Raw genomic sequence first — 13,872 nt, 5'->3', positions numbered from 1 at the left:
ACATTGCCTTCAAATGTAAATAGACCAAAGTTAGAAAACTGTATAATTACTAAGCAATTCTGTGTTCTCCAAACACTATTTCTTTGTGGGGGAAAATGGGTTTGGAATGGAGAACAATGAATCACTGTTATTTTACAATCATAAGTGATTGCATCCACATACTGTAGAAATGATGCCAGGAGATGGAATGTTTTGTTTTGCCATGTAATAGCATTGTAAATAACTACTAGTTCCTAAAATGTACCTCATATTGCAAAAGATATTTTAATTTTAAATAAAAAGTCAGGTAAAAAAAGTACAACTCTCTAAAATTCATAAAGTTAGTTTTCCTCTTTTTTATCATTTTGCTTCAACTGGTGTAAATTGTGGTAGTAGTCACCACTTGGGACATACTATGACACAGCTTTTCTCTTGTCTGGGGAAACTGGTTTTCTAGAAGCAAATCTTATATATCAGCAAAATAAACTGTTAGACTTTTCCCATGAAATCAACCCAGAAGAATAAAGTAAGGATATTTTGTAGAGGGGCAGAAAAAATTCTGGAAGCTCAGTTACTTTCATGGTTTATGTCTGGCAGTAGGGATGTGGGGTGACCCTAACTAGGAGTTTAGATACATCAAAAGAGCACCTACAAGATGCGGTATGACACTACGCACAGAGCATTCTCAATGGGTCACCTAAGTTAGTATTGGGTAAGGGTGGAGTACCACAGATCTTCAGATGAAGCAAGAATAATGCTCAAGTGTGATCCAGTTAACCAAGGCTCTTGACTCAAAGAGTTAAACGTGGGCAGGAGAAAGAAAGGCGTCAAAGAAGGCCAAAGGAAGCTTCAGTCTCCTTGACCTGACTGAAAACTGACACATCCCTGGGTTCCTTCTCAGTCTCAGGAGGGAGAGTGAGGCAGCTGTGTGGGATCAAGGCATTTGGTTAGACTGCAGCTGTGACAGCTGTGATACATTCTCCTTTGTAAGATCATCCCTGGCTTCAGACGACAGGATGGGGATAGGTTAGCCAGAATCTCATTTCCCTGAGTAAAAAGAAGAAATGCAGAAGGCCCTTTAATCTTAACTTTTCTCCTTCAAAAAGAGTAGCAAGAAGATTATATATTCCCTTGAATATAAGGATAAAGGAGAATTAAACCAGTTTGCAATCCATCCTTAATAAAAGGAGGAAGCCCTGTAGCACGTACATCATAATGCTCAAGTTTCAATTAATTTTTAACTGCAGATTGCTTTGAGGCAACTTCTGAGCTTGTCAACTTCTGTGTTTTCACTGTAATCTACATTTACCTTTATTATTCTATGACAATTAATGATATATAATAATTATTCAATATTTTTAATTACCTATTTAAACACCCAATTTCTCTACCAAAAGGGAAGGATGGCAATAATTTATCTTTGTAGATCATCTATGCAACAAAATGCCTTACATTTAATTAGCTTTCAAACATAAATAAACTCTTGATAAATGAATAAATGAACACATGCATGGCTTAGTGCATGGATGAGCACAGAATTCTATAGCATTCTTGAATATACCAAGCTGCAAACAGGAGAGAATATGTCTAACCAAGAATTAGATGTCATGGAACTGCGGTTCACCTTTTCTTATTCTCTTTGAGGATGACCAAAGAACCAAAAAGCTTAAGCCTTCCTTGAGTTTATTTGGAAAGGCAATCTTATTAAAGGAGGAAGCTTCCGATTTTCAAATGTGATCCAACTATCATTACAGTCAAATTGCCATTTTTAAGAGGAAAAGAGGAAAACAGATCAGGTTTTATGATGGAACTTGGACTTCTAAATATTGTTTTGGTCACATGCCCAAAACTGAAATGTGTCAACATTATCCTAATTATTAAATTGAAGACAGAATTACAAAAAATATTGTTGGAAATCAATATGAATAAATCTTGGAGTCTGGACCCCTGCCACAGGGCAGGAAAAAAAAAAAAAAAAGCATGATGTTTTGGGACAACCTGGTCTTTGTCCAACATAATGTTTACCAGATTGCTGACACTGGCTAGCTGAACAATGCTATTCATCACTGAGACAACTAGGGGGGAAAAAAGCAAAGTTCATATTAGCCTTTATTTCGGAAGTGATTTTCTGCTCACCTCTTAAGTAGAGTTTTATTTACTTTAATAAACAACTCTATCTTTAAGGAGATAAAGTTCTGTTTACAGAATTTGGGAAAGCAAATAAATAATTTGGGCTAGCCTTAGAAATTACTGCATTTTAATGAAAAATTTAGAATCATTAAAGTATGCTTATTGAAAAATAATTAAATTTAAGAAACCACTCTATTCTTCTTACTACTGTTGAATTAAATACTAACTCGAAATTTGGCAATTTAAAAATATAATTTTACTTTGCTCACGATTTAAGGTACAAGAAATTTGAGCAGGGCTCAGAAAGGCTGTTATCACTTGGAGGCTCTCTTGCATTTGCAGTCAGGTGTTGGCTACAGCTATGGCCATGGAAAGGTTAGCCTAGAATAGACACTCAAGAAAGACAACTCACTCTTATGAGTGGCAGTTGGTGCTGCTGTAGCCTGAGAGCTCTGATGCTCTGTCACCTGGAGTGCCTCAGGAGGCCTCTCTAGCATGGTGATCTCAGTATAGACAGACTTCTTTCTTACATGGCCTCTGGATGCTCCTAGAGCAATGTCCCAGAAGAATTGGGTAGCAGTTGTACAACTTTCTTTGACCTCACCTCAAAAGTCATGCTGTGTCACTTCTTCTATATTCATTAGTTCATAGAGGCATTTTGAGGCCATGCCAGATTCAAAGAGAGGAGATTTTTACTCCATTTTTTGATGGATTTGGACAAGTTTGTATTGCATAAGAACATATGAGTAAGAGATATGATTAATATTATTTTTGAAAAATGTAATTATCTATACACTCACTTAGATTTATATATATTTATTGATTCCCCTCCCCCCAAAAAAGAGAGAAAGAAAATAAAAGAATAGCTTACCATAAACAAAGAGTTATATCTTATAAATTTGCAAAAGAGTATCAGATTTACTACCATTAAAACAGGGTTTAATTGACCATGAACAGTTTTTAGGGGCTCTAATTATTTGTTGAGAACATGTATTTACTAAACTGAGAGGTCCAAAGGTAGAGCTTGGTAGGCAAGCTCTGCAAAGGCCCTGAACTTCATGGGAGGAATGATGAATCCAAGAAGACCACAAAATGACTGACAAAAACCCCACTCGGTATTAAGACCTCTAGGTGAAAAATCTGTGTAATATACCTGCATCAGAGATTTCAGCTTCCAGGATAATATGCATTATAATTGTATTGTGCAGAAAAAAGAAAAAAAAGAGAAAAAAAGAACAATTTCTTGTCACAGACTTACAGACCAATATATCAGCAAGATAATTAGAGTTGTGACCTCTCATCTCCTTATTGATAATAATTATAGATACTAATAATTGGGACCCTGTTATGCACCCTGGTAGGAGATTATTTTATAAAATAGCTTATCGAGTTCTCACAAAAATTCTGTGAAGGATGCAGGAACATTGAGGTGTAGAGAGTTTACACATTTGCCCACTGATCTTAAGGCTCAAAAAATGGACCAAAATTAAATTTCAAATAGCAATCTTATAAAAATACATCATAGAAACATTTAAAAATATACAAAACCTACAAAGTAAGATAAGAGATAGGTGTGTACCCATCACCAAACTTTAACAAGTACCAACTAACGCCAGTAGTTTCCTATACATCCCATTTACTTTCCCCCTTTGGTATAATTTTGAAGCAAATTCCAGACATCATATCACTTTATCCAATAATATATCAGTATATTTCTCTAAAGGATTAAAACTTGTAAATAATACGATCATAATAATAAAATCACACCTAAAATTAAAAAGAATTTCTTAATATCATCCAATATTCATTTGATGCATACATTTCCAATCATCTTATAAATATTATAAATGTTTCATTTTATTTTTGTATGAATTGGTATCCAATGAAATACATACATTGCAATTATTTAAATAACTCCAATGTCTCTTTTAAACTAGTTTCACCAACATTTCTTTATTTTCCCATTCAAATTATTTGTTGAAGAAATTGGGATTCTGTTGAATTATTTTCTTTAGTGGACTTTAGAATGTTCTTTTGACCTCTCTACTTCTTGTAAATTGGGAGGTACATCTAGAGGCTTGACCAGATTCAGGATTAATTATTTGCTTGCCTGATTGTTTGTTTTTGACAATACTAATCCATAATTGAGGGTCTGTTTCTTCCTCCAAAGGTTTATAATCAACCCCTCCCCATGAGAAATATATGAAAATTATATGTTGTGCAAAGAAACTGTTACCATTGGATCTGTCACCATGTGGGACAGAAAAGTCAGTCTTCTTAAGATACATAAGTGATAAAAGGTTCCTTACAAATATATAAAGACACATAACAAAGTGAGAGCGATTTTCAGGAGCAGATATTAGAGATGATATGTTTGATAGTAGCGTTCATTTCTAAAATGTTCCTGGAAAACCAAGAATCAAAAAGAAAATTATGATTATTATAGCCAGTTATATCTTAATACTTCAGAGGAAAAATAAGAATTCTCCTGAAAGCAGGATGAAAACATAATTTTATCAAAACATAGAAGAAAAGGTCTTGAAGTCATAACCTATACTGTTCACCATGGGACAGCAGGAAAGACTATGACTTTAAAACTAATCAAGAAGCTACCTCCTGTGTGCAAAGCAGAAAGATCAAAGCTCTGATGAAAAACAGTCATTTGTCCCTGCTTATCCAGAGCTTACCAAAAAAAAAAAAAAAAAAAAATCTAAATTGCAGGGTAATACATCAGAAGCTTAAACATAAGGAGTTTGGAGGATGAGGGTCTTCATTATCAGGAGTGGTTGTGATGAATATTATAGAGGAGAGGGAATAACGAGTATGCTTTAGAGGACTGTTAGAATGAAATAGAAGGAAATGAATGAGCAGAGTATTACATAAAACAAATGATATGAACAAAAACGAGTAGCTAGCAATAAGCACAGTATGTTCAAGAGACAGTGTAAATTAACATCTTTTAAAAACATACACAGATTTACATGTACAAATAGCACATTGATCAGGTAGTTCTAGAGTGAGAACTCATACCACTTTGGTCTCGGTTTAGTTTAGCTATGAGGCATCTTGGATAAGCCATTTAATTTCATTGGGTTTCTGTTTCTTTACCTATGAGATGAGAGTACTGAACTAGTTTAGAAATTTTCTGATTACTGGGACAAGTAAACTTTTTGAATGTTAAAAAGTTAATTATTTATTAAAGTCAAAACCAAATCCAGCAACATCACAACAACCAGCCATCTGCTATCAGAATCTTTTTTTTTTTTTTTTTTTTAAGGTGGTACATTTAAAATGGAGGAAATGTGTGGTATGTGTCTGTGTGTGTGTGAGAGAGAGAGAATTTATGGTAATAATAGCCAGATTGCCCCCTCTTTTTTTTTCTGGATTTGATATAAACTGATAAGAACCTCATCATAGAGTCTACTTGACCAGCATTTGGGAACCATAGATTAGCTGATATTTAATAGTTTTTCCTTTTGTGATATTCTTAGAATGCATAACTAGGATATAATTTCCCCATTATACTTTGCCTATAATTGTTGAGCAAGCTCTGTCTAGCTCTATTTAGCCCTTAAATGTACAGTATGTTATTGGGTCTGCTGTCAGAACAATTCTTGTTGGGGATACATGTCTATAAGGCAGAAAAAAATAGCATTCTGTTGGAAGATGAGAGAAGTGTCTTCTAGTCTGTATTTTGTCACTCATAGCTATGTGAGACTATTCATGTCATTAAAACTTTTCTAAAAATCATCTGGAAAAATGAAATAATCATCCTGCCTTGCCTATTTCACTGGATTATTGTAAGGTAAATAAAATAACATTTTATTTTTAATTTTAATTATAAAGCTACATAAAGATTTAATAATAAAATATTGATATGTAAAAGCCCCGAATGGATATGAATTTGCTAGTAATTCAGAAAAGATTGTAGAGTTATGATTTTGATCATTAAAATGACTTTCTGAGAACTAAACTGCAAAAATTAGAAGCCTGAAGATTTTTATATGTTAAATCTTCAGAGGAAAAAAAAGTATATAATTCACTTTACTCCAAACAGTTCCTTTTGTTATAAGATTCTAAGATGACAACATATCAAAATGGTCAACCATTCAGATATATAATTTTTTCTCTTCACATCTGAAATTTAGCTGCACTTTGGCATTGAACAAATATTAGGAGAGCCACCATAATTTAAATTTAACAATGTATAAAAGTTAACGTAAGTGGAAATTAAGACTGTGACAAAAAAAAAAATCATGAAGTAATAATGAAAATGTAGGCTGTAGCTTTTCCAAATGAAAGGAAATGTGCCTTTTCTTGGTTGGAGAACACTAATTATCAAAGATTTGGCAGAAGTCTACCACTTCTAATTGCATGAAATTAACAAACTGGCATTTTTGAAAATGTCAGTGATCATAGACAGCATAATGTAGTTGAATATCCTCCTACAACATAGCTGTTCTGGTAGTATACTATTTGTCACTGAAAACACTTCACTCTTATTTTTCTGTGAACTCTTTCTGTAGTGAGTTCTTGGAATATATTTATGCATTTTTAGAATCACCTGCATTTTGTTATTCAACTGTAATGATAATTAATCATTGAATTGCGAGCTAGATATTTTTCCCATTATCAACAGAGCAGTGATAATATGAACAAAAAATTATTTGGAAAAACTTAGATGGTAGTTGATTTCAGATTCATTTTTTGTAATTTTCCAGGAAGATATGAAGATAGAATATGGCTACCATGATAATTTACCTGTAAGCAGTTACCTAAGATTTAAAACTGGAAAGATATCTATTCAACATAGCAGTTATGTTGCAATGTTTTTAAATTGAAAACTGCAGATTAAATTATATTTTCCATGAAGATGTGGGCAATTACTGTCTTAGTCCTGCTGTATACCCAGAGCCTAATAAACTGATGATGTCTAGGAGGTACTCAGTAAAGCCGTGTTGAATGAATGGAAGAATGATCTTCAGAACTTCAAGTTTTAGATATGATGGAGAGGTTGAAAAACATTTCTAATTTATGTTTTGCAATTATAAAATACATAAATGATCACATGAATTTGAGTTAATAGAGTATAAAATTTTTTGTTTAACACCCTACATCAATATGGCATTAAGGTAATGGAAGAGAGAAAGGCAAATGGCTATATCATTTAATATTTTTCTTTATTAACATTCATAATGATGATTTATTTAATATGCCATAACTTTTGAATAAAACAGGTTCATACATATACATCCAGTTGAATGACTACTAAAATATTTTTTAATTCCATAGAGCATTTGGTTATTCGATGTGTTTACACTTATAAACTAAAAACAATAACTCATTTTTTCAACCAAAATTTAAAGTCAAAAAGTAATGTTTTATAAATAAATTTTAGAGAATTTACACTAAGAAATTTAGATTATATTATTCTAGTTAACCACATATCTATTGGTCATAAAATATCAACTAAAATTGATATTGTTTTGCCATTCTAATTAAAACTAAAAGAACTATTCTCCCAAAAGTTTGGATAAATTTTTAAGTTGTTGACACAACAATTTGTTTTCATGTTTATATAATTTTAATTTTAAGTTTTAAATGTAGATTTGTGACAGTGTGAAATTTATCAAGAGGATCTTTAACAATGATTTGTCGAAAGTTCTTCTCTACCGACAGGATATTTATGTAGAAAAATACAGATTTATAAATCATTTGCAATTAACACCTATCAAGGAATCGACTTTCTAAAACAAGAACAATGAGATAAAACATACCGTGCAGTGATGATTTGAGTCACACCTTTACAAAATACAAATCTTCCTTTTATGCAGAAGAGTGATTACGTGGGGAAAATAATGTGTTTTGTTTATAATTTAAAAAGTCCTTTGATTTGGTTGGAAAAGATAAAGCAGATACTTTAAGTCACAATTAATATAATTTCTAGAAGAAAATATGGTACTATTAAAAATATCACTGCAACATTGATTTCTTTGTAAACACATCCTTTGTGATTCTGTCTCAGTCATGTGTCCTTTTTTACTGATTGCACATTACTTTTATTCTCATACTAGGTCTGGACAAAGTACCAAAAGATCTCCCCCCTGACACCACACTGCTAGACCTGCAAAACAACAAAATAACTGAAATCAAAGATGGAGACTTTAAGAACCTAAAGAACCTTCATGTAAGATTTATTTTTTTAATTTTTTGAGTTATAAGATTTGACTTAAAGTGTTTTTCAAAATAAAACTTAGGTGAGACCAAAAGTATTATAAGGAAATAAATAAGCACATAAATGTTTATCAAAGTCTGTTCTTAAGATCAAGGAGGAAAGCATCATTTCATTAACTTCTAAAAACTTAGCCATTTTTACATATACCTCATATATCTTTAGTATTTGCTTCTTAAAAATACTTTATATTTTACTCTTTCATATTTCATAAATTAGATTGTACTTCAGTAGTGAAACAAAACAAAAAACAGACTGGTATTCCTTTGGTTTCTTTTATCCATATTCTAGGAGATGCAAATAACTTTGAAGAGCCTCAAAGATTAGTACCAAGAGAAAAAGGAATAATTGTTCACATTTTATTTAGTAAATATAATTTTATCTTTATATATATATATATATACACACACACACACACACATATACATACATACATACATACATACATACATACATATGCATTATCTGTTTACGTAGGACATCAGAATCCCTATAAAATTTGTTATGGAGTTTAGCTCTCTACCTATGAGATGAATAGAATGTGGCTCCCCCTCAAAATACTATTGCACATTTAGTGTTAATAAGCCAGATTTCAATGTCCAAATAAATATCAAAAGTCTTACTGTCTCTGTACTTTACTCTGGTAGAACGCTCTTGAAGTAGTGAGTCTGGTCCTCGGCGAAACATTTTAAGAAAGGCATCCAAAGAAAGATCATCATAGAGATAAAGAATTTGAAAATTATATCATACAGGCACAGTTGATGGTCATGAGTGAAGGGCTATGTTGGAGAACAGAAATTGAATTTGCTTATTTCAACTGTAAGATGACAGAATTGTCCTATTGATAATTGAGTGGTATTTCAGAGATGCAAATTTTTGTTCAATATTAAAGATATAATGCAAAGGGTTAAAATTTTCAATGAATATAGAGGATTGCCTAGTGATGAATGACCTATCTGGAAGATAATTTTAGTGCTTCTTATGAAAAATATCATAAAAATACATTAGTAAGTTTGGGAATATAAACAGAAAATTCTAATGCCATGTCCATTTATTTCTTCTAGCTATTATAAAAAAATAATTGAAGGAGTATACAATAAAAATAGATAATACATAGTAAAATATAAACATAAAAGTACATCATCTGGCTGCTATGTATCAAAATAAGAAATATATATTTAAAGGAAACAATGTAATGTAAAGTAAAATAACCTGGTCATAATATGCTATAGAGTCCATATAATGAAGACAAGATTTAATTATCAACTATCTGACAGTCAAGGAAAAACAAAACATTTATCCATTAGGAGAAAATATACTAGAATTTTAAAAGGAAGCATAAATTTTTCTCAATATTTTAAGATTCTCCATGGAGCAGTTAATTAATACACATGGCACATGGAAAGTTGTATAGTCAATTTATTGAAGTGTCCAACAATATAAGTATAATATGATTTAAGTAGTGAATGTTATGGATACCAAATAAGTGAAAAATCAGACATCATTTTACATCAGGTTACCAGTTAGTGTTTTGAGAAAATATAGAAAAAGGGGTCTTAGAGGATAAGCAGAATTTTGAAAAAAAGAGAAGTAAAGAGGGTTTTCTGTGGTAGAGGAAAGAAAAGGCAGAAGAAAACAAGAAGTAAATAAGTAAACATAGAAACTGGCTAGAGTGAAAGATTCTAGCTCCAAAACAGTGTAGGACAGGCTTGATCTAGAGCTCTCAAACCATGGGCTAGTGGGATCTGTCTCCACTGATAGGTGACTGGGCCTGAGTCCATATTGATCTTCTCTCTACTTTCATGTTATTGTTTCACTGAGAGAGAGCAGATGGTGATACCAACAAGTTGGTCAATGGTATTTAAACTACCATTGGAAAAAGTAAAAGAGGTAATAATAAAAATTAAATATTATTAGTTTCAATAAACTAAAATATTTAGAAGCTTCATTTTATTTTTATAAATTGACCCTAAAGTTTCTTTTTAAAGTAAGGAAAATTCTCTGATTCTAATTGCTACTTCCTGTGTGTTTAAGTATAATCTGAATAATTTGAACTCAAATTCTTAAATAAGAGACACCTAGTTTCTGTGATGTCCTCATTAAATCTGGCATTGTAATAATGTGCTCTTTCTTTTCCACACCTACTTCTAAGTATGTTTTTAGGAAACTATCATCTCGACAGTCTCTTTCTTTTTATTTCAAAGTATACATTGAAGAAGAGGGAGAGAGAGTTTATTAGAGCTCTCAACCATTCAGAGGATGGTAAACAGCTATTTTCTCTTACTCTTTTATTCATGATCATTTTTATCCTTGTTATTATGTAAATAAACATCATAATTTCAGCCAGGAAAGCCACATTTGAATGAGAAAGAAGGAGAGAAATGAAAATTTAGTAAGGATTAAAATAGAAAGGATTTAACAGAAAAATGTTCTTTTTTGTTCTCAATAATTTTATCAGTTTACAACTCTGTGGCTCAGTCTGAATGGTACATGTTGTAAGAGTAGTTTTATATTTACATGTAGTAGAGAAAAACTACATAATTATTCTATAAAATAATGGCAAATTAAGTGTTATAATGTTAACATTCAGTACATTTTTTTCAAATTCAAGTTAATAAATTTTTTAAATTAAAAATTGTCAAAGACTGAATAATAAAAAAAACACTTGTTTAGCAATTACTATTATTAGGCATTGTTTTTAATACCTTATACACATTAACTTATTTCTTATAACTATTCTTATGAGGTACACACTCTTGATAATCCTTTTATACAGATGAAGTTATTCGGGCACAGAGAAGTTAAGTTACTTGCTCATAGTCAAACAGCAAATAAGAGCCAGAATTTGAGATCTAAACTCAGGAACAGTCTGACTTGATTCTGTGCACTATTTACCTTCAAATTTGATAGCAAACATGAAATCCCTTAAAATAATACCTCATACTAAGGAACAATAAAAACTAATCAAAAACAGACTCACAAATATAGAGGACAATCTGGCCATGGCCAGAAGAAAGGGTGAGGGCTGGGAGAAAGCAGTGAAGGATTAAAGAAATACAAATTAGTAGTTAATAGATGGTCATGGGGATGAGAGCACAGCATAGGGAATGTAGTTAGCATTAATATGTTGGCTAGGTGGAGAGCCAGAAAAGAGAAAGATCAGTTAGAGGGATCGTTTTATAAACTATGTAAATGTCTAACCAATACTTGAAACTGTGTAATTGAAACTAATAATAAAATATCATTAAAAAAAATAATAATACCTCATACGATGTAAGCCATACGTAAGTGGCTTTGGAGAAAATTGTAAGTATTAATTCAGATTCAACATTTTTTTCTTTCAGTTTTATTAAAATATAATTGACATACAGGCACTGTATAAGTTTAGGGAATATAGCATAATGAATTTATATATATGTTTACATATACCTATATATTAATATCTACATATAAATATATATGTGTATATATTTATATGTATATACATTTATATGTATATATAAATATATATATATATATGATTACCACAATTAGTTTAGTTAACATCCATCATCTCATATAGATATAAAAAATTAAAAAAACATTCTTTTTATAATGAGAAATTTTAAGATTTACTCTCTTGGCAATTTTTAAATATACTGCACAGCAGTGTTAACTATTGTCACCATGCTGGACACTACATCCCCAGGACTTATCTTACAACCAAAAGTTTGTACCTCTTAACCACTTTCTTGGATGAAGGTGGTGAAAATGCTTTTATTTCTACTTCTACCCTATTTCTATTGCCCATCATCTTTTTCATCACCTCTCCCCTACCTCCCAGTCTAAATCGCTTTTTTCTTTAGTTACCAAAGAAGTAGATTGTCCCGATTTTTGAGTCTGTGCTTCCATTTTAGGTTAAATGGTACTCAAGGCACTTTCTGACCCCCAGCCAACTATTTCTCTCAGAACTGTCTATTCTCAGCCTCTTAGCTAATGATAATCCATCTCTGCTTGTCTTTCTTCTTTTCATCAGCTAATCTCCTGAAGAACACCTGGGGTTCAACCTATGACTTTTTCTCTGGTAGCTGTATTTTGCCATTAGTCATTTTTTTCTTATCTCAACACCTTGTCATTGTTTATTATTGTATAAATAGATCTTCTTAAATATATATCCCTGTGTATGGAACTAACATTAACTACTTTTAGCAATACTGTATATAAATGAATGACTTTTTTCATATATGGATCTGTTTTATACAAAGTTCTAATTTATATAGCTCTTAAAATTTTACCTCATTATGACCAAAATTTGCATAGTTTTATTTATTTTTCAAATTTATTCTATTTTTTACTGACGGCAGAGATGCTTTTCACTGGACTAAAACTTACAACTAAGAATAATATTTGAAAGATGCTTTGTAAAGAAGCAGTCTATATACATTATCATTTTTAATTCTCACAACAACCCTCTGTAGGTGCTATTATTATTCCTACTTTGCAAAAGAAATAATTGGGGACAAATGTCATACTACTCCAAAAGTTAGCAGCATACTCATAGGTATAAGCAATTATCTAATTATTATCTAGCAAAAAAAAGTGATATTTTATTACCTGAAATAATAGGTAATACATCACCAGACTGATTCTTTATAGTAGGTTTCAATACTTAATGTAAAATAAAACAAATTTTCAAACCACGTTTAATGAATTTAATTATATCAAGTTTTCAGAATTTTCTTCCATAGATGACAATTGAGGATCTCCTTTGCATTTATAATTAAGCATCCACCATTTAGGGGTATCTTTAATTATACAAATCCTCTCAATCCTTCTCTAGCTCTGGCTTTTACTGATTTCCTGGACATTTTGCTTGTTAATATCAATTTCCTATGACTTAAACTCTCATGAATTTTTGAACTTTCTATAATATTCACTGAGATTTCTTAAGATTTTGTTTTAATTAACCAATGCATATTTCAGGATTAGACAAAAAAAAAATTGTATTATTTGTAATAAGTTTTAATTAGTCAAATAATGTGAACTACGTGAGGAAGTACATAGGTTAATTAACCAGCTGTTACTATAAGGAAATATTCTTGCATTTCTGAGACTGAAAATTATCACTTTTCCATTACTCTAATTCTCTTTTTGTCCCTCTGCATTTTCATATATGCATAAAAGAGTACTACAATTGCAAATGCAAATTTCTTAAAACTTGATGAAATTATCCTAAATTACTTGACTTAGTTGATAAAGAGATCTATGTAAATAAGAAGAGTGTGTTTCTGTTGACATACAGATCATTGGAAGAGAATGAGATAGTCCAGAATTGAGTTTGGTGATAGCTATAAGTATAGCAATAATAAGTTAGAAGTCATTTCCTATACTAGGAGAGCTCAGAAACAAACAAAAAAATTACCAAAAATATTAATATATTTGACCACATCAAACCTTTATACATAAAAAGTTCAAAAGAAAAGAAAAATGTATTAAGTCTTGGCCTATCATATTAACTATATCTTTATTTTCTAAGTCTATTATTAAAATAT

The 13,872-nt window shown here is 31.1% G+C and overlaps 1 protein-coding gene across 2 annotated transcripts in view; it reads left to right on the top strand.

The window, feature by feature from the left end:
- Positions 1-13,872, top strand: part of DCN (decorin) — a 36,412-nt gene that overhangs the window by 8,074 nt on the left and 14,466 nt on the right. For both annotated transcript variants that reach the window (XM_006923823.3, XM_015598404.1), the window contains exon 3: positions 8,184-8,296. In XM_006923823.3, coding sequence (XP_006923885.1) covers positions 8,184-8,296 — 113 coding nt within the window. The remainder of the gene's footprint in view (positions 1-8,183; positions 8,297-13,872) is intronic.

The sequence above is a fragment of the Pteropus alecto genome, unplaced genomic scaffold, assembly GCF_000325575.1.
Source record: "Pteropus alecto unplaced genomic scaffold, ASM32557v1 scaffold76, whole genome shotgun sequence".
In the NCBI taxonomy this organism is placed as follows: Eukaryota; Metazoa; Chordata; class Mammalia; order Chiroptera; family Pteropodidae; genus Pteropus; species Pteropus alecto.
Note: the sequence above shows the minus strand (reverse complement) of the source record. Positions and strands in the feature narration are given on the sequence as shown.